At 37.7% G+C, this 26,657-nt stretch overlaps 1 protein-coding gene across 1 annotated transcript; it reads right to left on the bottom strand.

The window, feature by feature from the left end:
• Positions 1-1,165: 1,165 nt before the first annotated feature.
• Positions 1,166-2,233, bottom strand: CCDC54 (coiled-coil domain containing 54). The gene has a single exon (XM_045501895.1). The coding sequence runs from the start codon at positions 1,682-1,684 to the stop codon at positions 1,298-1,300; it is 387 nt and encodes a 128-aa protein (XP_045357851.1). The 5' UTR covers positions 1,685-2,233; the 3' UTR covers positions 1,166-1,297.
• Positions 2,234-26,657: the final 24,424 nt, after the last annotated feature.

Below are 26,657 nucleotides of genomic sequence, written 5' to 3'. Positions count from 1 at the left end.
GTATTTGTCTCACTTCATGAAAATGTAAAAAATACCCAGTAGCATCCCTCTTTGTTTGATGGAGATAAAGCTGAAGTTGAAAGAAAAAAAAATACCATTTTTGCAATGAATATTTTCCTGGCAGTAACTTGTTCTTTCAGTGCCCTTTATTTTTATAATTCTAACTTTAGTAGCTTTGATAGTGGCTATCTTTTCCATTGCATGCTGTTTAAAATTTTGTTAGTGGAGTCTGTCTCTGGTATTACAGATCTTATCTACAAAGGCCACTAAGACAAGAGGACATAGAAAACTGATGTGGGGACTACCAAATGTGCTCTTTATTCCCTTGACTTCTTTATTCTTTCCTTCCAATGATATATAACACAGGCACTGGGTGAGTCCTCATGACTTGCCTGTGAGAAAACAAGAACACTGACAGAAAATGCATCACAGTTGTCCAATGGGATGATATATCTTGCCTGAGACACATAAAAACTTCATAGGCCGTAAGCCTACAGTGAACATACTGCCAAGGAGTTCACAACCACTGCAAAGATGTGCCAATGCTTGGAACGACCAAGTTACATTTATTTTGTGCCAAACAAAGCAGAAAATGACTCTATAGTCGAGTTACTTCCTTTTGAGAAACCAAAAAGACAATAAACGTAGTTGAAAACATAGGGGCGCCTGGGTGGCGCCTGGGTGGCACAGTCGGTTAAGCATCCGACTTCAGCCAGGTCACGATCTCGCAGTCCGTGAGTTCGAGCCCCGCGTCGGGCTCTGGGCTGATGGCTCGGAGCCTAGAGCCTGTTTCAGATTCTGTGTCTCCCTCTCTCTCTGCCCCTCCCCTGTTCATGCTCTGTCTCTCTCTGTCCCAAAAATAAATAAACGTTGAAAAAAAAAAAAAAAAGGGAACAGAGAGACAGAATGCTGTCAAACTCGCAATAGGCCCAGTGAAGGGACAATATCTCTGGGTTATGAGTTGTGGTTCCTCAGGAGGGATGGTTGGCTTAGAAAGAAGCCCCTGGATGAATTCCTGTAACTTAGTAGCTTTGAGGAAAAATCTCCACTTTCCTTCATGGACAAAAGTTAGCTTGATCCATGTACTAAAGTCTGGATAAATATAAATATTTGACTTTGCTTTTCTAAGGCTTCTTAATGCATTTTGGTCGTTACTTTTTTTCAGAGTTTTAGTTTTGGAGGAAATTGTTTTCTTCTCAAGATGATCAGTGGGCTCAGGACAACTGGGCACTTTTTCTGGTTCTGCTGAAGAGATTCTGTCGTGTGTAGAAGCCAATGTGTTCTTCAAAGTTTCTGGTTATATGAGTTTGTGAAGTTGTTCTACGATCTCTTTACCCAGAAGTTCTCCTTCCAGAACTTCTAAACAATGTATGCTGGAGCAACAATTCTGGCTTTCCAGTTCTGTTACCTTCTTCTTTAAAGCATCAATGTGTTTCTTCGTAGAGAAGATATCTTTAGTTACTGTACATTGTTTGTCTTCATTAACATTCATTCTGGTTTCCAGTATCTCCATCTGCTTCTGATAAAAGTCAGTATTTTCCTGCATTTTGGATACCACACTGAGAATGTCAGTCATTTGACTGAGGAGCTCAATTTGGGCAGTTTTAATATCTTGGAGCATTACTATAAGATTCATTTCTTCATCAGTACTCATGTCATCTTGATCACAATCATAGGAAGTCATAGTTGGATGTCTAGTTGAATCTGGGTTGTTCTTACATTTATGGTAAACATTTTTAAGAGCTTGTCAGATCTTGGAGAGATTTGAAGTCCACATCTGCCCAGCAGCAGCTTTTACCCTTTTGGTTTAAAGTTTGTACATCTTTAATAATAAAACCAGAGTAGGAAACCTGACCACAGTCAAAAGAAGCAGTATCAGAATGAAATGGCCTTTTTCTTACTATTTGTTGGATGTCCAACTATTTGTTGTACTATTTGTTTCCTTGTAACATCATAGAAAGCCCTATGGAGAACAGCAGGGGCAATAGTAGGCACTCTTAGGTTGTTAGCTTCTTATGGGGCTATCCAACTGGAGATCTCTGTGAAGTAATGGTCAACTGCATGGAATCTTTCATTTGGTAATCATTGACCTGGTGCTGATGTCACAATGGTTACTGACTTAGAATACATTTAACCATAGGGCAGTGATTCTCAAAAGTTTTGGTCACAGGACACTTTTCACTTGCAAGAATTGAGGAATGCCTTTTTTTATGTAGCTTATGTCAAATGACATTCCATCTTAGAAATTAAAGCTAAGGAAGACTTAAGATGTCAACTTATTAAAATAAAAAAGCAGTTAAACTCATTAAATCTTAAAACAAATGACACATTTTAATGAAAAATAATTATATTTTCCAAAAGAAAAGAAGTGGATGTCATTGTTTACATGTTTGCAAATGTTTGAAATTCCTGGGTTAATGGAAGACACCTAGATTCTCATAACTGCTTCTGCATTATTTCTGCTGTGATATGTTGTTTTGGTTGAAGGATATGAAGAAAATATGTCCTCACAGAGATATGTTAAGTGGAAAAGAGAAAGTATTTTTTTTTAACATTTATTCATTTTTGAGAGACCGAGAGCGAGCAGGGAAGGAGCAGAGAGAGAGGGAGACACAGAATCCGAAGCAGGCTCCATGCTCCTAGCTGTCAGCACAGAGCCCGATGTGAGGTTAGAACTCAGTGACCATGAGATCATGACCTGAGCTGAAGTCGGATGCTTAACCGACTAAGCCACCCAGGTGCCCCAAAGAGAAAGTATTTTAATAGCCTTTTCAAATAATTGAAGATTTTATTCGTTGCTACTCTGCCAAAATTTGATAAATGATAGTTGTTTAGAAGTTAGTTGCCATGTGTATGGCAATACTGTTACATTAAAATTCATTGGCCTGTCTTCCATTGTGAATGTATGTGTAATACCATGCATTGTTATTTGGAAAATAACGACTTACTGAATTATGCAGATCTTCCAAGTGGTAACTAATTTTGTTATATAATATCAAAACATCATATTCATTAATATTATCACCAATATCACCAGCAACGTCTTTAAGTATTGGGAAGAGGCCAAGCTCATAGTAGCAGTTAAGACTTTCCAAAAGTCTAATACTATCTTGAAAAGCTTGAAATTTATTAAACTTATTGATTGTTTTTCCTGAAGTCACAGGCTCCCTACATCTTCCCCTGCCTTTTTTTTTTTTTTTGCAAAAATGCTTGCCAAATACCCAAATATGAATAGTATAGTTTGCTGTCAGGTTTTCTTTCAAGTAAAAATGATGTTCCATGAAAAAAAACAAACAAAAACAGCTAGTTCAGTTTGTAACTCAAATCAGTACTTTTCTTGGAGACAACTATTTTTTTAAGTTTATTTTTGATTTTGAGAGAGAGAGAGAGAGCACAGGTGGGGGAGAGAAAGAGAAAAGGAGAAACAGAATCCAAAGCAGGCACCACACCATCAGCGAAGAGCCTGATGTGGGTCTTGAACTCACGAACTGTGAGAGTATGATCTAAGCGAAGATCATGAGTCAGATACTTCACCACCTGCCCTACCCAGGCACCCCTGGAGACAGCTATTATACATTGGTAAGCAGCAGAAGTGCTTTATGTGTACTTCCCATTACATCACACCATCACACATGATACTAAAAAAACATACTGAAGGGTTGAGATTTAATAAAATTAAATTTTTTACTGCTTCATCAAGGACATTCTAGAGTTACACGGACTTTTTCTTGTATTCTTTGATTGAGTGGAGGTAAAAAATACAGTCACTACTGGCACAGTTTAGGACTGCTGCTTTGGTTTGTGCTAAGGCATTGACAGTTTTACACATCATTGCTTTTGCAATGTGATTTGCAAAATGCAAATGTCAACACAATGAAAAAGGCAAAAGTGTTTTAATATTACTTTTGAAATATTTTTGCATGGTCAGTCCTATGTATGGCTCACTTTGAGATCTCCTTAGAATTTTAAAATAACATTGTACACTACTCTTTATAGATTTTCTAAATAATGGTTCTTGAAATCCAAACCTTTTGAAAGAGTAAATATTTTGTCTATTTTATATATTGAGGTAAAAACTTCATTTTATTCTTTGGTCACATAGGAATAATGTTCTGGAATTAAAATGACGTGACAACCATTTTCCTTATGGTACAGTCCCACTCTACTAAAGAGGATATTCCTTCTTGGATCAGTCTCAGTTCTAACCCTCTTAATAAATCCCTCTTTCTCCTATCTATGCCTAATTGCAAGTCCAGCTTTGACCTAGATTTTGTTGTAAACTCTGAATTCAGGCAAAAGTAATTTAGGAATTTGGCCATCATGTGGTATCTGGGATATTGCTTTACATCTTATCTTTGAATCCCTGTTTAGTAACCTTACTAAAACTTCTAGAAACCTTTCCAAACTCTTGCTGAGGAAAAATGTTCTCCTGGAAGCAGACTGTCACAGAAATGGTATTTGGAGCCCAAAAAGGTAGGATTCAAAGCTGTCCTATTTACCTTGGCCAAGGCTATTCTATCCATCAAGCTCTACAGACACCTTCCTTGCTTAGTGCCTATGAAGTTTTCAAAAGGCCAATGAAAATATTTGAGACTGGAAAGAAAAAAAAAAACAACCAAAAACCTGGGCTCAGAATATTAAAAGAAAGCTTCAAGATTGAAACAAAGAATGTTTAATTAAATATCTCCAGAGTATACTGTTATATCATCCTCACTGTTAAATTTAGTATTAAAATTTCATTACATTTGGAGGAAATTTGTAGATTATGTATTGTTTCTTTACAATAATTCCCAATTAAATTCAGAAGGATTGCTTGTAGCAAATACTCCCTCTAGGTTAATAACAGCCAAGTCTTATTGGGTGCATACCAGACACTGTTTTATATATTAGTTTATTTAACTGAAGTTCAGAGAAATCAAGTAATTTTCCTTTCTGTTAAAAAATGGGTAACATCAAATTTTAAATCCTTACATTTTAGTTCTAGAGTCTAGAACCTCTGCCACCACATAATCATGATAAACACATGTATTTGTAACTCAGAAAGAGATGGACATTTCCTTTTTTTAGAAAAATTGCACTACATAGTTATAGAAGACATTTTGATTAAATTTTTATTTGTTTAGCAGTATGAAAACACTAAAGATTTAGTTGGTATTGTATTATCAAAGCTACTTGAAGCAGAAATTTGTACAGGCTTTAGAAATTGAACTATCTCTTTAAAATTTTTTTTAGTGTTTATTTTTGAGAGACAGAGTTGGGGAGGGGCAGAGAGAGAGGGAGACACAGAATCTGAAGCAGGCTTCAGTCTCTGAGCTGGTCAGCACAGAGCCCCACGTGGGGCTCAAACCCACGAAATGCAGGATCGTGACCTGGGCCAAAGGCAGACACTCACCTGACTGAGCCACCCAGGCGCCCCAGAAATTGAACTATCTCTAATTTAAGTAAGTAAAAAAATGAACATTTACAGGTTTTTCTTGACTTATTGTAATAATAGTCTAACAATTATAATAAAGAACAATAGACTAAAATTTTCAACCAAAAATATTTATTATACCTACTGATTATTTTTATAAAAAAATTCGTAGATTTGATACAAACAGAAATCTATTTGAGGTTCTAATTACTTACTTATTAATGTTAATGAAAGGAGCCTTTAGCCAATTGGGTCTTACTGAGCAGTGAAAAGCTATAGTGGAGAGGACATAAGCCTATTGATTTGGGTGAAGTTGTGAGAGCAGTCAGAAAGTGAATGAAAATGGGAAATGAGCTGACTCCTTTTCTCTGGGTTCCTTCCAGAGATATGGAGACATTTAGGAATAAAATAAGTCTGGTAGACTGGAGCCAAGTGGTGGACACCTACAAAGGAAAAATGTCATCCAGGGGACAGGCTTTTGCTGGAGTGGTATTTGGGACCAGAAAGGTTAGAGGTCAAGTCTGTCCTATTTACTAGACCTGTACTCTTAGTTAAGTTACCAGCCTGTCACAAGCATACGCAATGGGATAGTAACAGCACCTATTTCATAGACTGGTTTTGAGAATTAAAGTGCTCAATATTTGTAAATCCTTTTCCTCCCCCTCTCTAACCACCTCCTTTTCACTCTTCTTTTTTCAAATGACAGTAGGAAATGGTTAAGAGTTTTAAGCTTTGGCTCTGCTCTCTCTCTCAATCTCTTACTCTACCTTTCATTCGCTCATTAAATCAAGAGGCCACTCCACCATCTGTATGACCAAGCATGTGCTATTCACCATTAAGTATACCATGCAGATAAAGCATGTGGATTAGAAGGATACCAGAATGCAGCAAACTAGACCAGACAAACCAGCATTCTGTCTCCTAGTATAGCTCAGACAACCAGCTACAGTGTCAGGCAGACTGGCATTGGATAACCATTGGAGAGATGACTCTAATAATAGATGGTATTATTAATATTTAAAATTCTGGTGTTTTTGAATAAGTAAGCTATAAATTAATTATGGTAGAGTCAAGATTATCTGAGTCTATATAATATAAATATAATATAAAATTACCTTAATTGACATGTTTTTAATATGCTTTCTTAAGGAGGAAAAATGGGGTAGAATTCTAGCTTTCTGCCAACAATTAGACATGATTTGTAACCTTTATGTTTCACCTATAGTCACATACCCTTATTCATGTACCTTTAGAGATGGTGATAATAAAAAAATATATAAATAAAATACTTTCCCCACAAAATTTGAGGGCCAAGCTTATAGGAATTTGAGCCTTTCCACCTGCATATCACCTGTCATGTGCCAAGTAAGATGACAGATTGATGGAACAGAAACCAAGAAGGTCTTTCAAATGTGAACAGAGTGGCTGACCCAAGAGGATAAGAATGGGTTCATTAGAGAGCTCAAATCTGGCGCTACACAAGTTGTTATGAAGGACCCCAAAGTGAAGTCATCTTCTTATTCTACTTCTCTTTCCTTTCTAGCCATTGGGAATGGAAGAGAATGAAATTGGCATTAAAGCCATTGCACTTAAGCAAGGCAGGGATGGAGAGGAAAGCAAAGACATAGTGTTTATAAGGGAGGCAGAATCTTGAGGCAGCGATGCCAGACTGTCAGCTGAAGAAGTAAGGAAGCTCAATGACATTGGTAGGACAACCTGGAGCAAGAGGGCCACTTCCACTCTGTGGTGTCAGTAAATGTTCACGATGATACTCTAGAAGCTAGAGTAGGAAACTAGCTGCCAAAAGAATAAGATGAATACCTCTGAAGAAATAATAGAATGATAATTTCCCTTAAATAATATTTGGTAATAATAATTTACTTTCTCATTACAACTGAAGTTGTGTGGTTTCTTTCTAGAATGTCCTCCATCTATTTATCACCCAGGCAAACTTCTGCTCATCCTTTAGGGGACATCCAGGGAATACTTTCCTTGTCTTGCCGACTCTGATTCTCCCTGTCATCTTACCTCTCTTACCTTCATCTTACCCTCTCCCTCTGGCATGTTCTGGGTCCCCAACCTAGCAGAAGTTGACATATTGTATTGTTACTGTTGGTGTGCCTCTCTCTCCCCCAGACCATGAGCTCCTTGAGGAGAGAGACTTACTTTTTAAACTCTGTATCCTCAGTGTCACAAAGCCTAACATGTGTTTGGTGCTCAGTAGATCTTTATTCAGTGAATGAGTGAATGTACGTGTCAAGGTACACTGTCAAGGTACATTAGGTCACTCCCGAGCCTATTTCTACTGGGGGCTACAGAACACATTGCTTGTCTCATAAAGGGGATCTATGATAACTTTTCTCAGTTCCTGAAGGATCACTTTAGCAATTTTGGGACAGGGATTTAATAGTTGCTTCCTCAAAGACCTGAAGGAGTTAAATGGCAGGAGAGGTAAATTGAGATCAGATAGATGGAAATAATTATGAACGTGGAAACCGCTATGGCATGAATAAGAGAGAGAGCCCCATAATGATGGTAATATAACAGCTGTTAATGACACTGATCCTACAGGTGACTAAGGTACCCAGCATACTTCCCCCCTCTACTACATATTATTTCTTTCAGGCCTCTGGGGTACCACAGGTAATCAGTGTATTCTCCAAGCTCCTGTGAAAATGCCTACAAATGCATTTGTCATCGACTTGGGTACTTAGGCACTTATCTCTATATTCATGTCATCTTATACTCTGAACTCCAAATTTACAATGAACTCTCTCTAGCTTATCTAGACATACCCTTCACCATTTAGTTCCAGAACCCTGGGGGCACATTAGTATTTTATGTAATCTCTCCTCCCTGTCATCTTCCTCCAGTTCTTTCTGTTATGCTTGGCTCTCCCTGATAATATATTATATAAGGTTGCACTGAGTCTGTAATTCTCAACTTCACCTTTTGGTTTCGCTTCTCCGATATTACCTTTAAACCTCTGCTCCCTGTATGCTTATGACTGACACTCTTTTTACTGTGCTTTATAAGTCCTGATGTGCACAATTGATGTAGCCATAAAAATAAATGGCCGGAAAAAGGAAGCGAAAATGAAAGAGAAGTGTTTTTGCTTAACCATTCACCTCCTTTCTTTAATGGAATTAGTGCATAAGTTCAGTGGGTTAGTCTATTTAAACACCTCTTTCACTGAACTTCTGTCATGTAGCAGATCTTTTTGGAACCCATGATGTGGTGAGAGCAGCTAAGGATTAACCTGCTGTCTTATTCCTGAATTGCACTGTACTTCATTTAGGGAACACTGCAAATTAATATGGACTACCTAGTGATCACACAGGAAATGAGGATTTTAAAATGTAAACAAATCCAGAGGTCATAAAGTGTAAAAACTGAAGAAGGTTACTTTCTCCATTTCTAATTATGAATGCTGTGTATTTCACTGCATTGTCATATTTGGGTATGTTAATATGTTAGTCTAGCCTTAATTTTAAGATCTGTTTCAGTGTTTGGGTTTTTGACTGTAATGATGTTTTATAGTACTTCGGACTACAAAATCTAAGGGGCTATCTTCATTCTTTGTTTAAAGTTTTTAAGATTGTAATGTGAAAATTTTCACTGGCTTTCCTTAATAGTTTTCACCTTGCAAGACATCTATTATTATGGCATTTTATGTTTCTGAGGGAATTTGCACCAATTTCTGTGTGAAGTGAATGTGTATTTATCCCTTGGCTCTACTTTTCCTTCTGTCCTTCATCTGCTCTCTGTCCATCTTGGGCATATTCCTTCTCATTCTATTTCATCTGTGCAAGGAGAACAGCGACAGTCATGTGCTGATATGAAAGGAGTGCCATAAGGATTTACATGGAAGTGTTTGTTACGTCCAAGTTTTTAATTTATGTAACACCTCTTATTTAAGAATTGTGAACTATTATTATTACTATTATTATACACTGTTTCTGCAGTATTTTTCTTCGGAAGTTTGATTTTAGAATCATTTCCTCTGTCTTTAATTTTTTTTTAAATATTTATTTATTTTTTAAAGAGAGAGAGACAGAGAGCACAAGTGGAGGAGGAACAGAAAGAGAGGGAGACACAGAGTCCGAAGCAGGCTCTAGGTTCTGAGCCATCAGCACAGAGCCCGATGAGGGGCTTTGAACTCACGAACTGTGAGATCATGACCTGAGCCGAAATCAAAAATCAGATGTTTAGCTTAACAGACTGAGCCACCCAGGGGCCCCATTTCCTCTCTTTTTAAAACTGTATGCATCTTTTCTCCTGGAAGGATTGGGATTCCAACAATCTTATTTAACTTTCCAAATATATTATTTCTCCCTACACATTCTGATTACACACAAAATAGAAAATGCTCAAAAGACAATAAAAAAACTGAAGGTTTTTTTTCCCCTCTTCTTCTCTACCTAGGTTTTTACAGCTGTGATCAAAGAGGTCAAGTACTTATTCATTGTTTTAAATATTTATTGAAGCCCCCTCCCCAAATGTGTACAGCTGCTGCAGCTGTTTCTGTTACACCAAAAGCCAACTAGAGCATAAAAGATATTTAGGAATGTTTAGCTGTAAGATTGAGAATTTGACTTTTTTGGTCCATCTTTTTCTGGAAATTTGAAGTGTTTTCCTGGTGGTCTTAATGCAATGTTAGGTATCAAATGACAGTAATGGAGAGTGACAAGGCAGTTCTGTTAGACACATATTTCAATAATTTTCAGCGTCATTTTTAGGCTACTGGTTATGATTCTCATTGTAACCAGTAAGAATTAATTACCACTAATTCTATTTAGGTGCATAAGTTTCTCCTTCATGGTCTAGTGTAAAATGATAGCAAGCTGGCATAAGCCCTCGGACAATTTACATATTACAATAGGTAAAAATCTTTATCATAACCTCCATTGGACTTAACATTTAAATTTTTTAATAGCACTTAAAAAGAAAAAAATACATATTTCTGGAAATGACATGTTTTTGTTATTAGAAATTAGAGCTGAAGTAAAACGGATGCCCAGGCTCATTGTAAGACTGAAAAGGTGACATAATTGCTTAACACCTAGCAAAACAGAGGAGCTTAACTTTTTTGGCTTCAGTATCCCTTTGGGAATTCCATGAAAGCTTTTCCTGCTTCTTCCAGAAACAGCACACACACACAATTTTGCATATAATTTTTGGTGATTCATAGATCTCTCTCCTCACTGAAGGCACTTATGGACACTATAAATTATAGGTTAATTATACCAGGTGAAATACTGACAGTCAAGAAGAAGGATCATTCAGGTTCCAGTATTTATTTATGGATGTTTTGCTTCTGAGAGGCCTGGGTCCTTTAGATGGTTTGGTTCAAGAACTTGGAATAGGTGGAGTGTAGAGAGTAAAGACAGTTGATTATTTGGAGATCAAAGGAAGGAGAGGTGTGTGCAATTCAGTGGCTTGGGGATGGTTCCAGCCATCCAGCCATTAGTTAGGTCAGGAACTAAGAATGAATGAGATCTTGGTGGCTCAGTCGGTTAAGCGTCTGACCTTGGCTCGAGTCATGATCTCACAGTTTGTGAGTTCGAGCCCCGCATCAGGCTCTATGCTGACAGCTCGGAGTCTGGAGCTTGCTTCAGATTCTGTGTCTCCCCCTCTCTCTACGCCTCCCATGCTCATGCTCTAGCTCTCTCTGTCTCTCAATAATAAATAAATGTTAAAAAAAAAATGAGTGAGATCTGCTCATGTGTGGAATTTAAGAACAAAACCGATGAACATAGGGAAAGGGAAGTAAAAATAAGATAAAAACAGAGAGGGAGACAAACCATAAAGAGAATCTTAAATACAGATAACAAACTGAGGGTTGCTGGAGGGGTGATGGGTGGTGGGCGGATGGACTAAATGGGTGATGGGCATTAAGGAGGGCACTTGTTCGGATGAACGCTGGGTGATGTATATAAGTGATGAATCACTAAATTCTACTCCTGAAACCAATATTACACTATATGTTAACTAACTTGGATTTAAATTTTAAAAATAAAGGGGCGCCTGGGTGGCTCAGTTGGTTGAATGTCTGACTTCGGCTCAGGTCACGATCTCTCGGTTTGTGGGTTCAAGCCCTGCATCGGGCTCTGTGCTGACAGCTCGGAGCCTGGAGCCTGCTTTGGATTCTGTGTCTCCCTCTCTCTCTGCCCCTGCCATGCTCATGCTGCCTCTCTCTTTGTCAAAAATAAACATTAAAAAAAATAAAAAAGAAAGAAAGAAAAAAGAAAAAGGAAAAAAAGAAGAATGAGTGAGATCTGGATAGATGAAAGTAAGAAGGGTCCTGTATGCACCATGACGTGAGGGGCTGTATGTACTTTGTTCTTCATTGTGCCACACACACACACACACACACACACACACACACACACAGTGTATGTATATATATTGTGTATATGTATAAGCTTTCCATAGATATAAATATATCTATATAGATACAGTGCTTTGCATCTCATTTCAAGTGAAGAGCTTCAGTCAAAGCAGTGGCATCAACCCAGGGCTGGAGTTCCACTTTGCTTTTGATGCAAAGTGACAGGGGGAAACATTAGCTGCCTACCTGCGGGTCCAGGTATCTCTAGTGATCAGTGAGGAGCATTGCAAGTACTTTAGGAGTTACTGGGAGGCCAAAACTGCAAATTAAAATACTTAATTTGATAGGTCAGGAACTAAGAAACAACAGAAGTGATCTATCCAGTATTTCATGATGAAATTCTGATAGGCCTTACGACTAGCCCTGGGGAGTGGGGATTCCAAACTGCAGAATCGGACTCCTACAACCACGGCCCCCACAGCGATGGCTCACGGTGCCCCCTCCGATTTGCAGTCCTCACCGGAGGACTGCGACTGCGCTTAATTCCCCCACAGCGGGAGGAGAGAAGGAAAGCCTTTGTGGGACAACTAAGTCATTTTCAATTTTGACTTCTCCCCTCTCCTCTTTCGGTACCATTTTAAAAGGAGGTGTTACTGTCAAACAACGAAGCTGCTTCATCCTCACCCCCGCCGCTTTTCTGGCCTCCTCCCTCCTCTTCCTACCTGAACGTGTGGGCTCCCCACCTGCAGAGTCATTGCTGCAGCGGAGTGAGTCAGCTTGTGGCTTTCCTTTGTTCCCAGATGTAATTTAACCATTAGCTATGAGTTCACTAAATCTCAAGCTACTGGTGAGCATTTTCTTTTTTCTGTCTACTTAATTTTGCATATCTATGCATATATTTGTCTGTCTTATACATCTAATGCAAGTGACAAGTGTTCCCCTCTTAAAACGTCGACTTTACCCACGGCAGGACTCTGTCATTTCACTTTTCATTCCTACTGATTATTATGAATAAAATGATCACACAGTGAAGTGCCTGAAGCACAACACGTTCCAAATGAAGAGCTTGGACCATATCACAGCCCAGTCACATAGCATGTATCGTGTGTGTGTTTGTGTGTGTGTGTGTGTGTGTGTGTGTGTGTGTGTGTGTGTGTGTTGATACCTCCTTTCTCAGACTTCATGGTTCCACCAGGAGGGGCAATAATCAAATAATCAGCATGTTACTCCTGTCTTCTTGCCATCCCCTCAGAGGAGGCTTTGTTCATCAGCATCCTCTTTTCCTTTGTCTTTGGGGTTTGCCTGCTTGCTGAGAGCTCTTCATTCTGTTCTCCGTGCCATGAGCGGAGGAGCCCAACCATGGCAGATTCTGCTCCCCTTTGCCCCTCCCCACCCATATCAGGGAGTGGGGGTGGGACAGAAGCCGCGAGAATCAATCCAATTCTGATACTGGCTTTTAGGAAGACTATGTTTGCCACACATTTATGCCACATCCATCATAAGGGTAATATTTTTATGTCTTATTTGCTGTGCTCTCCTGCCTATTTCAATTGTGGAAATTGGGAGAGGAAAAACAGCATAATTTATTCACCTTCTCATACACCCAATGAAATAGGCTCATTTTTAGTCATTACAAATTTGGATGACATTACTGAGCTTACTGTTTTTGGAGAAGCCCAGGGTAAAGCCTATTTAGAATGGATTGTATTTGATGAGAAGTCTATGCATTTGAAATTTTGATTTTAGGTACAGGATTTGTAATTTAGATATGACTGGACATTTTTTTTGTTTCTTCCTTCCATTGCAAACCTGAGAAAAAACATACTGACCCAATTTTTTAATAGAGCTTTGTGAAGAGTAACCTGAAATTGTCGGGTGTAGGTGTTTCAAACAGTTTCATGAAGTTTTCTATGCCCCCTGTTTCCTTATTTCTGATATAGGAATGGTAGTGCTTCACAGAGTTGTTAAGGGGAATACATTAAATGAGAAAATATGTATGAGAAACAATTGAGTACCTGGCCCATCATAAGCATTCGATAAATGTTTAATAATCACCTGTGGTGTGCCAGGCGCTGTGTCATAGAAAGGGTATTCTTTATGAATCAGTGAACTCAGTAACCCAGCATTTTGCTGTTCAAGACAGAGCTATTTAAAAAGAAGGAAAAAAAAAGTCAGTCTGTTACGGGTGATCTCATCTTTTCCCTTTCTATCCTCTAAATTTCTCTTTTCATTTTTATTTTTTTAAAGCTTATTTATTTTGAGAGAGAAAGTGCAGGCAGGGGGAGGGGCAGAGAAAGAGAGTGAGAGAGAGAGAATCCCAAGCAGGCTTGCACTGTCAGCACCGAGCCTTACTCAGGGCTGGAACCCATGAACTGTGAGATCATGACCTGAGCAGAAGTCTGACGCTTAACTGCCTGAGCCCCCCGGGTGCCCCTGAAATTTCCTTTTAAAATTGTTAATATTGCTTTAAGAAAGAGGGAAAGCCAGAAGTCTGCTGCTAGTTTGTTCTCTTGTTGGCATCTCCTCCTTCTGTGAAATCAACTGACCCCAGGACAGAAGGCAGAGGCTGGGGGGGCTGGAAGGTGGCTCATGCTGCCAGACTAGTCTAAACTGAGTTTGAGGTACAAAAGGAGAGAGAGGGAAATGTTTCAAGACAGTCTCAAAATTTTCTTTCCTCTCTGTCCGGAAGGTGAAACAAACGTCACCAAATTTCTTTTAGTTTCTTTGCTGTTCCTATGGAATGGCCAAACTTCCTTTCTCTAAGTGCTCATGAACCATAGGTTTTGGAAGTAGAGGGTAGGGATTGAAGTTCGAACCCTGACTCTTGTTATGTCTCCTGCTTTGCAATGGCTCCGTCGGATTGGTTCTTCCTCGTGATGTGCTGTGGAAGAAGGAAGGCTGCTGTATAAAGTAGATCGACAGATTCACCATCTTGAACAGTCCCATCTCATCTGCACCCCCCTCAACTGGTAGATCACAGTAATCTCCTAGTAGGGTCATGATTTAAAAAAACAATAAGAGGAAGGAATTCTTTCTCACGTTTTAAGGTCTGGGCCTACTGGATTTGTTCCCTTCCTCATTATTGATGACAATAAAGAGACCACATTGTCTTTGTGCTAAGGGAGGGAGATCTTGTTTTCTTTGAGAGGCCTTAGGAGGGCTTGTCCAATGCAAGTCTGACTGCCTGCAGTCTGCCGTGGTCAGGGGTGGGGATCTCATCAGCAGAAGGCTCTACTTCTGGGCTGTCATTAACCATTAACCTTATTTCTGTAAAGGAAACACACCTCACTTCCTGGGCTTCGTGGTGATCTTCAGAAAAATGAAGGGAATAGAATCACTGATGTCTTAATTCCACTCCAATTCCAATATTAGAAAAAGTATACCTTAAGTGTCAGGAGGAGTATTTAATTAACTTTCAGATTTCTGAATGTAAAAAAAGCCCCTGTTGTATTAAATGTTCAATATTCTATTATATAACACATTAATAATATAAACCCACTTTTATATACTTATTAAGCTTAACGCTTTTAAAATAAATCACTTGATTGTTATTCATGATGTGATTATTAACTGATTAAATTAAATGCTTACCTATTTAATTGAGAATGATCCTATGCCATATAAAATAATTAAGGAGTTGGAGATTCTTCCTTCAGGTACTAGAAACATACAAATAATCTGAGACCAGCAAGTCCAAGGTCACTGCATTTGATTGGGTCAAAGATGCACATTTTTTCACATTTTAATATCATTAAAATTGGAATTTGCCTTATAATAGATGGCATCTTAGCATTGTGTTATAGATTAAATGGTGATGCTTTTCTTTTTTGTAATGATACTTAATAACATTATTGCACCATTACAATTAATGACATCTTAGATTTATTGAAGTAGACAGTAAATATTAATTTACTATAAATACCCAAATTTAAGACTAGCTTTCTAGTTTTACCTCAGTGTATCATATATGTTAATCCTTAAACTTAACTGAGCATTTCGTGAACCGAATATATCCTAAAATAACCATTTTAATAACACAAGGCTATATTGAACATTTTTCATTCAGTGGAAGTTCCAACTAGAACCTAAACTGGGACTTAACTTGTCTGGGCATGTTGTGTGAACCTGCGCATGCATATGAGATGTTAACATATATGAATTCTTTCATACGGGGTATTCTTTTTGTGTATTGGTTTGATATGATTTCAAATCCACTTAAGTGAACTTCGTTTTCATCTACTTGTTTATGACAAAGACAAAAGGGGGGGGGAGTTGTTTTGATATAAGAATGAAGTAAACTATGTGAGGATGCCATCATCTTGTCTGTTCTCAGAAGTCAGTAGCTCAGCTGCTGAGGGGTCCTACTGGGGGCTTATTGATAAAACACATATAAAGAAATAACTCTGGCAAAGGGACATTTTGACTATAAATACTGAGACTTCATGAGGGCTCTCAGAGAATGTTCTGTCTGGGCAAGGTGACATTTTGCTGATCTAAATAGCTCTCCAAAGACCTTGGGGCAATTAGCTCCTGCCATGGTAAAGACAACCATGCAGTGGTGAAATCCAAACAGCAACCCCGCAGAAAAAAAAATCTGCCAGCCTGTCGACACCAGTGCACTCATTCCCTAGCAACGAGCTCTAGCAACAAGGGACTTTTACTTTTGCACTGGCAGCTGGACTTTAGCTCTCAGTTGGCTAAACACACACACACTCTCTCTCACTCACTCTCTCACCAACTTATACAAAGGTGCATCTCAACTAAATTTGGACTTCCTTCCTTTCATCTTCCCTTGCCTGGAACAATAGAGTGATTAATCTATCAATGATCTGGAGCATGTTATTTCTTTATTATTTTCTTAAGAGACATTATCCTCTATGCTACTGGCTTGTGAAATTCCCATAGCAAAACCTGTGTTAAATAAATTGTCAGGAAAGACAAAATTAGTCTCCGAGCATAATTTGTCTCCTCAAACAAAACATACTTGGAGGAAGAAGAATGTTTTGTTTCAGTGTCTGTGACTGGACACAGGCATATCAGTTGGGTTTACTGGAAAGCAGACACTGAGATAAGGTGTTGGGAGTACAGGCTTTTGGGGAAACATCTGTGAAGGATCAAAGCAAGGGGAATTGCGTTGGGTATGGAAAGCCTACTGATCTGACAAAGTCTTGGCCAGCCCAACTGGGGAGCTCTGGAGCAAAGATTGTTCGTGAGACTGAGTCCCCTACTGAGCAGAAGTGTCTTCGTCCTAGTTCTCCCCAGTCTCTTTGGACTTTTGCCCAGGAAGAGCATGAGGTGAAATCTTGAAAACTGAGGTGCTCTTGAGCAAGTTATAGCTGGAGAATATCCACGAGCTACACTCCTTGTGGGTGAAACACAGATTCTTTCTTGATGGGAGATCTGAGAGCTACCCTGGACAACACACTGTCTGTCCCAGATAGCAGTTCTTGTCCAAGGACTTATGTCTGAATCCTGGAGTGAGAGGTGTGACTACAGCTGTGTAGAGTCTAAGATTTTGCTCTGCTTGCAAGCTGACAGGTTAGCCTGGCACACTGTCATGGATGCTGACAGAAGACACGAGGCTCCTGTGTCAGAGACAAAGGACTTTATTACTCATGGCACAGTAGATAGGATGTTTGCCTGTTCCCACAGGGTGATATAAATAGGGCTGGTTGATGTCTGCACATCCAGTGGGGTATGTTACAGGAGAAGAACCTCAAGCTTGGGGAATCTAAATCTTTCATAAAAGATTATAATAGGCAGACAGCCTGCCTGACTTTTGCCCCAGCAAATCTGTCCCTAGCTCCAGAGGCAGACACTCTGTCTTCCAAGGCTTTTGGCTATGCAGATATCCTTTAAAACATAATCCAGAACAAAGACAACCAGTATATGTACTTCTAAGATGTGCACAAATGTAAGAGACCCATATAGAATCGTCTCCCAAAAACTTGCTCCAAACGGTTGCTGAAGGGAGTATTTTTATAAGTGACTCAGGAAAACATGGGCCCAAAGCAGACAGACAGCTCTGTGTTGGTTCTAAAGCAACCCTTGACATACAGTAGGGAGGAGGACATTCTTCCTACTTCTTGAAGCACAGAGGGACTTCAGCTCAGAGAGAATTATGGGGAGGCCATGCCCTGTAGGCATGCCGCGTGTTTGCAGTTTGAGGAGCACCAAGGAACAACATTATTGACATCAGCATCAACACTCTCACTGACTTTCCTTGTCAGTGTGTGACAGTGGCAACATGGGTCGCAGCCTGGAAACCATGAGAAGATTGTGAAAACCTTAGAGATGTTCTTCCAGAACCTCTAGAAGTAGTTGGGCAGGGGCTGGCTTTTCATGGGATCGATTTCTGTCGCCTATACAGGTGAGAAGAAGAGGCAGAGAAATTTGAGATGTAACCATTAATACCATCCTACTAGTACCCAAATGCTGGGAGACCTGCCTAAAGGGAGTTGGGTCAGACCAGTGGTACTTATTCAGTAGAGCTCACGAGTTCTTAGATGTATGAATGGCTATTTTTAGCAACTCTTTTCAGCCTAATTATAGTTGGCAGTGTGTCTTTTTCCATTTCTGTCCCTTAACCTTCCTTTCCCCAGAATGCTAAAGGAAAGACTGAGTAAGCAAATAATTTCATCTAATTAAAAAAGAAAAAACAATAAGGTTTTACAATTAATGAAAAAATTTCTTAGGCATGTTTGAAAACTCAGTTTAATATTTATTTCCTCCTTGAAGCTGGTTTATCCCAGATTACAGTGGTTTCTTCCTCCTTCAACTGCGCTAATTCTAAGGGTGACAAAAATGCTTCAGCACATATACTTAATCATTTGGGAGTGGCTGGCTGGAGTACTTTGTTGAGAATTTGTGACACCATGTCCCAGTTCTTCGGAAGGGCAACCATGAGCAATGCAGTCCGTGGAGCTGGTGTATATATATGGAGATTGCGGCATGCATGTTACATATTTAATAAAACCCTATCAGTTCTTTAAAAGGTTTTCCACAGAAGACAGCTTTTCTTTTCACAGAAGCAATGAAATCTCATGAAACGAGTGTTCCTTTTCCAAACAAACAGTGCAAATTATGGAACTCTTGGGAATTCACAATGAACATTACCATAACAAAGCCTATGAAAAACCATGCATTAAAGAAACCTTCTTGAATATATATAATCTAAAATCTTCAGGGTTGCTTTTTTTTATACTACAGAACATATATTCTCCATAATATCCTAACAAAGTAGTCATCACATAAGACCCTGCAGTAAGTTTTGCTTTATTCTCTCGTGTATAATAGAACTCTTAAATTATTTACCTTTTCATGAATTTGTTTATCTTTCTCTGCAGCTCAACTATTAACTTGTTGAGAACCGGAACTATGCCCTAAACTTCTTGTACGTGTTACAGAATCTAAATCAATGCCATGCACATAGTTGGAACTCTGTATGTATTTTTTTTATGTCTAAAACTTTTTATAGTAGTTCCCCCTTATCTGCGGTTTTGCTTTCTGCAGTTTCAGTTACTCTTGGCCAACCACAGTCCAGTAGCAAATAATTCTCCTTTTGATATATAGTCAGAAGCTCAATAATAGCCTGTCGCCATGTCACAGCACCTACATCATGCACCTTACTTTATCTCATCACGTAGGCATTTTATCATCTCACCTCATCACAAGTGTGAGTATGGTATAATAAGATATTTTGAGAGAGAGACCACAGTAATGTAACTTTTATTACAGTGTATTATTATAATTGTTCTATTTTATTAGTAGTAACTTGTTAATTTCTTACTATGACTGATTTATAAATTCAGCTTTATCATAGGTTTGTGTGTGTAGGCAAAAACATAGTAGACAGAAGGTTCAGTATTATCTGAAGTTTCAGAGGTCCTAGAACATAGCCCTCGAGGATAAGGGGGCTGCTGCATCATAGTAATAATGAGGGCTTTAGATACTTCACAGATTCACTGGTGTATTCCCAGTGCTTAGCATGTTGTTAGAATTGTTAGAGTTGAATGGAATTTGTTGCATATTGGAATTATGTATTTTTAAATTTTATTTATTTATTTTGAGAGAGAGAGAAAGAGAGAATGATCGGAGGAGGGGCAGAAAGGGAGGGGGACCAAGGATCTGAAGCAGGCTCTGTGCTGACAGCAGAGAGCTCAATGCAGGGCTCGAACTCACAGACTGTGAGATCGTGACCTGAGCTGAAGTTGGACGCTTAATGGACTGAGCCACCCAGGTGCCCCTAGAATTATATGTTAAGACAGATGATAAGATAAAACAGTTCTTGAACTAAAGGGGCCTAGAGGTTTTTTGAAGCAATTTAAAATTTTCATTTATTTTCACTTTTTTTCCGAGCTTTATTAAAATATGATTGACGTATAACATTGTGTGAGTTTAGGTATACAATATGATGATTTGATGCACATATAAATTGTGAAATGTTTACCACAGTAAGGTTGGTTAAGACATCCTTCACCTCACTTAATTACTCTTTTGTTCTCGTTATGGTGAGAATGTTAAAGCTGTACCCTAAGAGTAACTTTCGAGTATACGATGCAGTAGTATTAACTATAGTCACCGTTCTGTACCTTAGATTCCTGGAACATATTCATCTTGTAACTGAAAGTTGGTACCCTTTGTCCAACATCTGCCCCCCATGTCTCCCACCCCTGTGCCCCTGGCAATTACGATTTTACTCTATTTCTATGAGGTTGGTGTTTTTAGATTCCACATATAAGTGAGACCATACAATATTTGTCTTTCTGTGTGTGACTTATTTCACTTAGCATAATGTTGAGACAGTGTTTAAATAAAGTCAATAGACTTATGTTGCAGCACCAGAGAATGAAGTAAGAATATACAGAACTCTCCAGAGCGTGCTGGCTTCACTGGAATGGGTTATCTGAGATGGAGTCCCTTCTGGACAGAATGTGCTGTTTGCTTGGATGCTTATTAAGCAGTATATAGCAAGTGGTGAAGTGCTTTTTCCTGGGTAGACTCCCTAAGTTCAAGATTTAGCTCTGCCACTTGCTATCTGTGACTCAAGTCAATCTCAACTGCTTATCTAGAAAATAGAATAAAAAGAGTGACCAGCTTGTAGGGTTGTTATGGGCATTCAATAAGATATTTGAAGAGTTTAACATCATACCTTTCCCTTATAATAAGCATAAATCAATACATGTAATGTATTATTTTTGCTAGGGTGAATTGGAAAGAATATAGAAGGATCTTTCCTCTCAACTTTTGAATAACAATACGGCATAGATCTTTTCCTTTGATGTTTTCAGATGTCTCTTCTTTCTCAGTCTTCATATACTTGAAATGCACTATGTCATGCATGACACTATGATCAAATTTGTACAATTAAAATCATACTGTAACATATGACTTTACTTGAAGGCAAAAGCCACATCCTACTCTTTTGTGTTTCACTAGCCAAGCCAGCACAATAGTAGTTCAATGCTCAGTAAATGCTTATTAATCATTACTTTAAAAAGTTTTAAAATATATTAAATATTAGAAATAAATAACTTCTCAATGAATGAAGAGGTAACTTGTTCTTTTAAGTGCAGTAAGATATGTTAGCTGGCTAGATACCTGAATTGCTGCTTTGTATCTTTTCTTATAATATATGCATACTTAAAGCTTCTGTTATTTTGGATATTAACTATTTTAATATAAATTTCTTGAAGCGTACTTTTAGAATTGTCTCTGTTTTCCAACTCCCAAGCATTTAATTGCCTTTTAAAATAGCCATTCTTCTCTTTTTCTCTTTGTAAAATTCATTACTTCCTCCAACAGTACCAATAATTCTTTCAAGTTTAACACTGTCAGATTTAGGATTCTGCATTTTAATTAAAACAATTCTTCTACTGTATTACTAAAAATATCATAGATGACTGTACCAAAGATTCTTAAACATCCCATTTGTTTCTCCTTATTTGTGTTGGCTATTTAGGATTTACTCACTTTAGACAAAGCATGGATTGAACACCAGCTTGTTTTTTCATGTTCCCTCATAAGCCATGAGATCTGTTTTGGAGCTTGACTGGAGGACTGTCCCTCAGAACACTATTATTCTTCCTAGGCAAGAAACACATAGCAAGTAAGAAATAACTTAATAAACCTCCTGAATCTTTGCTATATTTTAGGAACTCATTGTTATATCTGAACACCTCATAGCAATCTTATGAAGTGAGTGCTAACATTATTTTACTGAAATCCTAGAAGTCTAGGGAAGTTGAGAAACTCACCCAAAGTGAAATTGCAACTGATTGAACAGGGATTTAAGCCTAAAGGTCAGTCTGATCTGAGTCTATAGTTTTACCATTCCCCCATGCCACCTTTTCCCCACAACTTTGGACACAGTGGTACTACTTTTATGGTTAAAATATGAGTGATTAGGCAGAAGTAGGCCATTTTGGACTACTCATGCTGCCAGATATTGGAATACTTTTCACTTTTCCTCATGCATGCTCCAACTCTCCAGATATATTTTAATCATAAAAGAAACAAAAATGGCGGGGTACCTGGGTGGCTCAGTCGGTTAAGCGACTTCAGCTCAGGTCTTGATCTCAGGGTTGGTGAGTTTGAGCCCTGCATCAGGCTCTGTGCTGTCAGCTCAGAGCCTAAAGCCTGCTTCAGGTGCCTCCCTCTCTCTCTGCCCCCCTCCCCCTGCTAGTACTCTGTCTCTCTCTCTCTCTTTCAAAAATAAATACACATTTAAAAAAAGAAGAAACAAAAATGGTTCATTGTGACTTTTAAAAAGCTGTAATTTGTTCTCTACACTTGAGTCTAGTTCTCCTCTTTCACATTCGCTCAACACCTACTGAAAACTCCCATTTGTGTTGAGTCAGCCAGTGAGGTGTATAGACAGTTCTAGTGCATATAAATAAGACAATTGGGATGACTACCATTGTGTGAATCCTTCTTTCAAAGTCAGAATTTGAGGTTTAAATAAATGACTGTCTTGATTACCTACTGATCCCCTGTGAGACTAAGTTTTTATATAATTGACTCATCTAAGCTTTATTAGTCATCTATAAAGCAAGTAAAACATAAGGAAGAAGAGGAGACTTAATTATTTAATTTATGTTATAAAGTCTTTCAAAAACATGTATTTGTTATTAGCAGAGGTGTGTGTTTTGTTCACTATTAGTTTTTCCCCTTAAGAGCTCTAAGCCTAAATTGGCTTCTATCTGGTAAGTATTCTGAGAATACTTCCTCAAAAAAAAAAAAAAAAAAAAAAACTCACAAAGTGATAACTTGGTAAAAAAGAAGGCAGAAATTTTTGCTTTTGAGCCTTCCACCATATAAGAAAATTCTGCATAAATCCTGCATTAGAAAGATTTCCTTAACATCACTGAGCTTACAGAGAGAAAGAAAAATCTCCAAGAACCCCAAACACACGAACACACGAGGAAGAAAACACAAACAATTAAGATATAAAATTAGAGCAATGGATAAGCATTTGTGAAAGAGCAGGGTTCTCCTGGTTGTAATGTCAATGCCAGAGCTAAGATAATGAAACAGAGTCTTAGGTATGCAGTAGGGATGAGTTTCTGGCATCCAGACCCCCAGATTAAGCTGGAGATCTTTGACTGGACTGGAGCGTTCTCAAGTCAGGAGCACCAGCTATGTCTCAGAAGAAACAAATTTAATTCTTCTCTGGATGATAGTGTATTCAATTTAGGCCCCTGTGTTTTCCCAGAACATTGGAGAGCAGGGTCTGTTAAGAAAGGTGAGGAGTGGTAGAATCCTCATTTTTTAGTTGGGACCCTGTACATTGTGTTACTTTTTCTTTCTTACCTTCTTTACTTCTTTCTTATAGCAAAGCAGCTACACCCTAGGAACAGTAGTGAACCAGGAATGAAGCAAGCCCTTGCTGAGACTGAGACCTAGCTTGAAATAATCTCAATTTTTAGAACTGCATTGAGGTGACCGCAGACCATCAGGGACCTTCACCACTTGCCAAAAGCAAGTGCCAAAATCTTTCCCTGGGAGGATAATATAGACCTAAATTTAATTCTAGAAATTTTTATGTAAAATATCAGGCACTCAAGTAAATGACTAATAAAAAGAATTCATAACTATGTAAGATAATAGGATTACAATTTAAGAGAAACAATAACAACAACAAAAAAGAGTAGGCCCATGGGGGATCCAGAAAATGGAGGTACCAGACACAGATTTTAAAGTAACTATGCTGACTATGTTCAAGATAATTTTAACAGAGAACCAAATGGAAACTCTAGAACTAAACAAGCAACCAAAAAAAGAAAAACCCTGTGAAATAGAGAATGCAATAATGAGTATGACTAAATTAAATTAAATACAGCAGAAGAAAGGATAAATGAATCAGAATAGTTCAAAGAAGATACTCTTTTTTAAGATAGAAAATAGATAAAATGGCATGAGAAACTTAGGGGACAGTCTGAGAAACATCTAACATATGGATAATTAGAATTCCTGGAGAAGAGGAGAAAGAAAATAAAGCAGAAGTGTATTTGAAGTCATGATGAACTTATAATTTTCCAGAATGATTCAAGACTTCAAGCCATGGATTCACAGTGCTTTATGAAACCCAAACAGGGTAAATAAAAGCAAAATCACACACAGGCATAGCATAGTAAAACTACTGAACTACAAAGACAGAAATACTCAAAGGCAGCCAGGGTACACTGGGCTGGCCCAGTCAGAAGCGCATGCAACCCTTGATCTCAGAGTTGTGAGTTCAAGCCCCACCTTGAGTCTAAAGATTAGTTAAATATAAAATCATATATATATATATACATATATATATTAGTTAAATATAAAATTATATATATATATATATATATATATATATATATATAAGCCAGAAAAAAATTATTAACTCCAAAGGAATCAAAATAGGATTAACCATCTAAACTCATGGAATGTAGCTAAAGCCATTTTGGGAGAGAGTTTTGGTTTTAAATACATGTATAGAAAAGGAGAAAGACTAAATGAGCTAAATAGAAGCAAGTGAAGCTAGAGGACCATGAAATAAGTGCTGAAAGAAAATTAACCGTCAATCTAGGATTCTATTTCCAATGAAAGTGAAATGAAAGCATTTTTCATACATCCTAAAACTGAGGGAATTCATCATTAGCAGATCCACACTAAAAAGAAACAGACACACACACACACACACACACACACACACACACACAAACCCTGAAGCATGTCCTTCAGTAAGAAGGGGGAAATGATTCCAGATAGATGATTGGAAATGCCAAAAAAGAACACCAAAAGTGTGTGGGTAAACCTGAAGAAATATTTACTGTTAAAATAATAATAATAATAATATCAACATCATCATCATCATCTTTGGAATTTAAAATATATAGAGTTAAAACACAGATAACAAAGTCATATAAATCTGAAGAGTGATAAACTGAGGTCATGTATCCTAAGGTTTCTGCATTATCTTGGAAGAAGCAAAACTACTACATTATGTAAGACTTTGATAAATCAAGAATCTATGTTTTAATCTTTCAGGGTAACCCCTTCCCCCCCAGTAAAAAAAAAAAAACAAAAAACAGAAACAAACAGTAAGGAATGTGTAGAATAGTCAATTGCTCAAAAAAGGTAAGAAAGAGACACAGTAACACTGAATGATCATATTTTTTAGCTTGATTCTCTGTGATCAGAGAAAATTCACTAAAAATTCGATATGTGTTAGGCCAGAAAGCATGTCACAACACATTTCAAGGGATCCAAAGTATTTAAAATAGAGTATGCTCATTGACCACAGTGGAATTAAGGTAAATGTTAATAATAATAAGACAAGTAGAAAGTCACCCAAATGTTTGGAAAACAAACATTTTTCTAAATAATCTCTGACTCAAAGAAGAAATTACAATGGAAACCAGAAAACATTTTTATTGTTTTGGTTTTGTTTTATCTGTTGAAGTAATCTCTACACTCAGTGTGGAGCTCAAATTCACAATCCTGAGATCAAGAGTCAGATGCTCTTCCAACTGAGCAAGCCAAGCACCCCAGAAATTAGAAAACATTTTAAGATGTTAGTAAATACACTATCTGTCAAGCTCATGGTATGTAGCCAAAGCCATGCTGAAAGAGAAATTTTTAGTTGTAAATATATATGTTAGAAGAGAAGAAAGATTAAAGTCAGGGAATGAGAGCACCTGTCTTAAGAAGTTAGAAAAAACAGCAAATGAATCCTAAAGAAAGAAGAAAGATAGAAATCATAAAGAAATCAATGGTAGATTTTTTTTAATGAGATAGAGCAACAAAACCAAAATGATACTTTTGTAAGAATAATAAAATTGAAAAAATTCTTGTGAGACTGATCAAGAAAAAAAGAGAGAGAGAGAGAAAATGCAGAAATACCGACACTGGAAATGAAAGGTAACATTTCTATGGATTTTTATGTATTCAATCTCATACCAATAAATTTGAAAATTTAGGTGAAATTAACAAAGTCTTAGAAAAATAGAATGTTGAAAACTTATGCAAGAAGATATAAAGATTTGAATATTCTTGAATAAAGATATTTACCAGTGGCTTTTATAAACTATTTAAGAACAAATGCAAATTTTATCAGCTTTTCTGGAGAATAAATTAGGAGAAAACACTCACCAGCTCACTTTATGAGGCTAGTTTAATTTTCAAAACAAATGTTTTTTTAAGGTTTTATTTTTAAGTAATCTCTACACCCAACGTGAGACTCAAACTCATAACTCCAAGATCAAGAGTCACATGCTCCACTGACTGAGCTAGCCAGGTGCCCCACATAATAAAACTTTTAAAAGGATATTAAAAAATGGAAATTATATATAAACTGACTCATAGTTAGTCCTAAAAGTTTACTTAGGAAATGGAATTAAGCAATATATAAAATGTAAAAAATATTGACCTCATTCA

Source organism: Leopardus geoffroyi, chromosome C2 (assembly GCF_018350155.1).
Source record: "Leopardus geoffroyi isolate Oge1 chromosome C2, O.geoffroyi_Oge1_pat1.0, whole genome shotgun sequence".
NCBI lineage: Eukaryota > Metazoa > Chordata > Mammalia > Carnivora > Felidae > Leopardus > Leopardus geoffroyi.
This window is presented reverse-complemented; position numbering and strand designations above follow the sequence as displayed.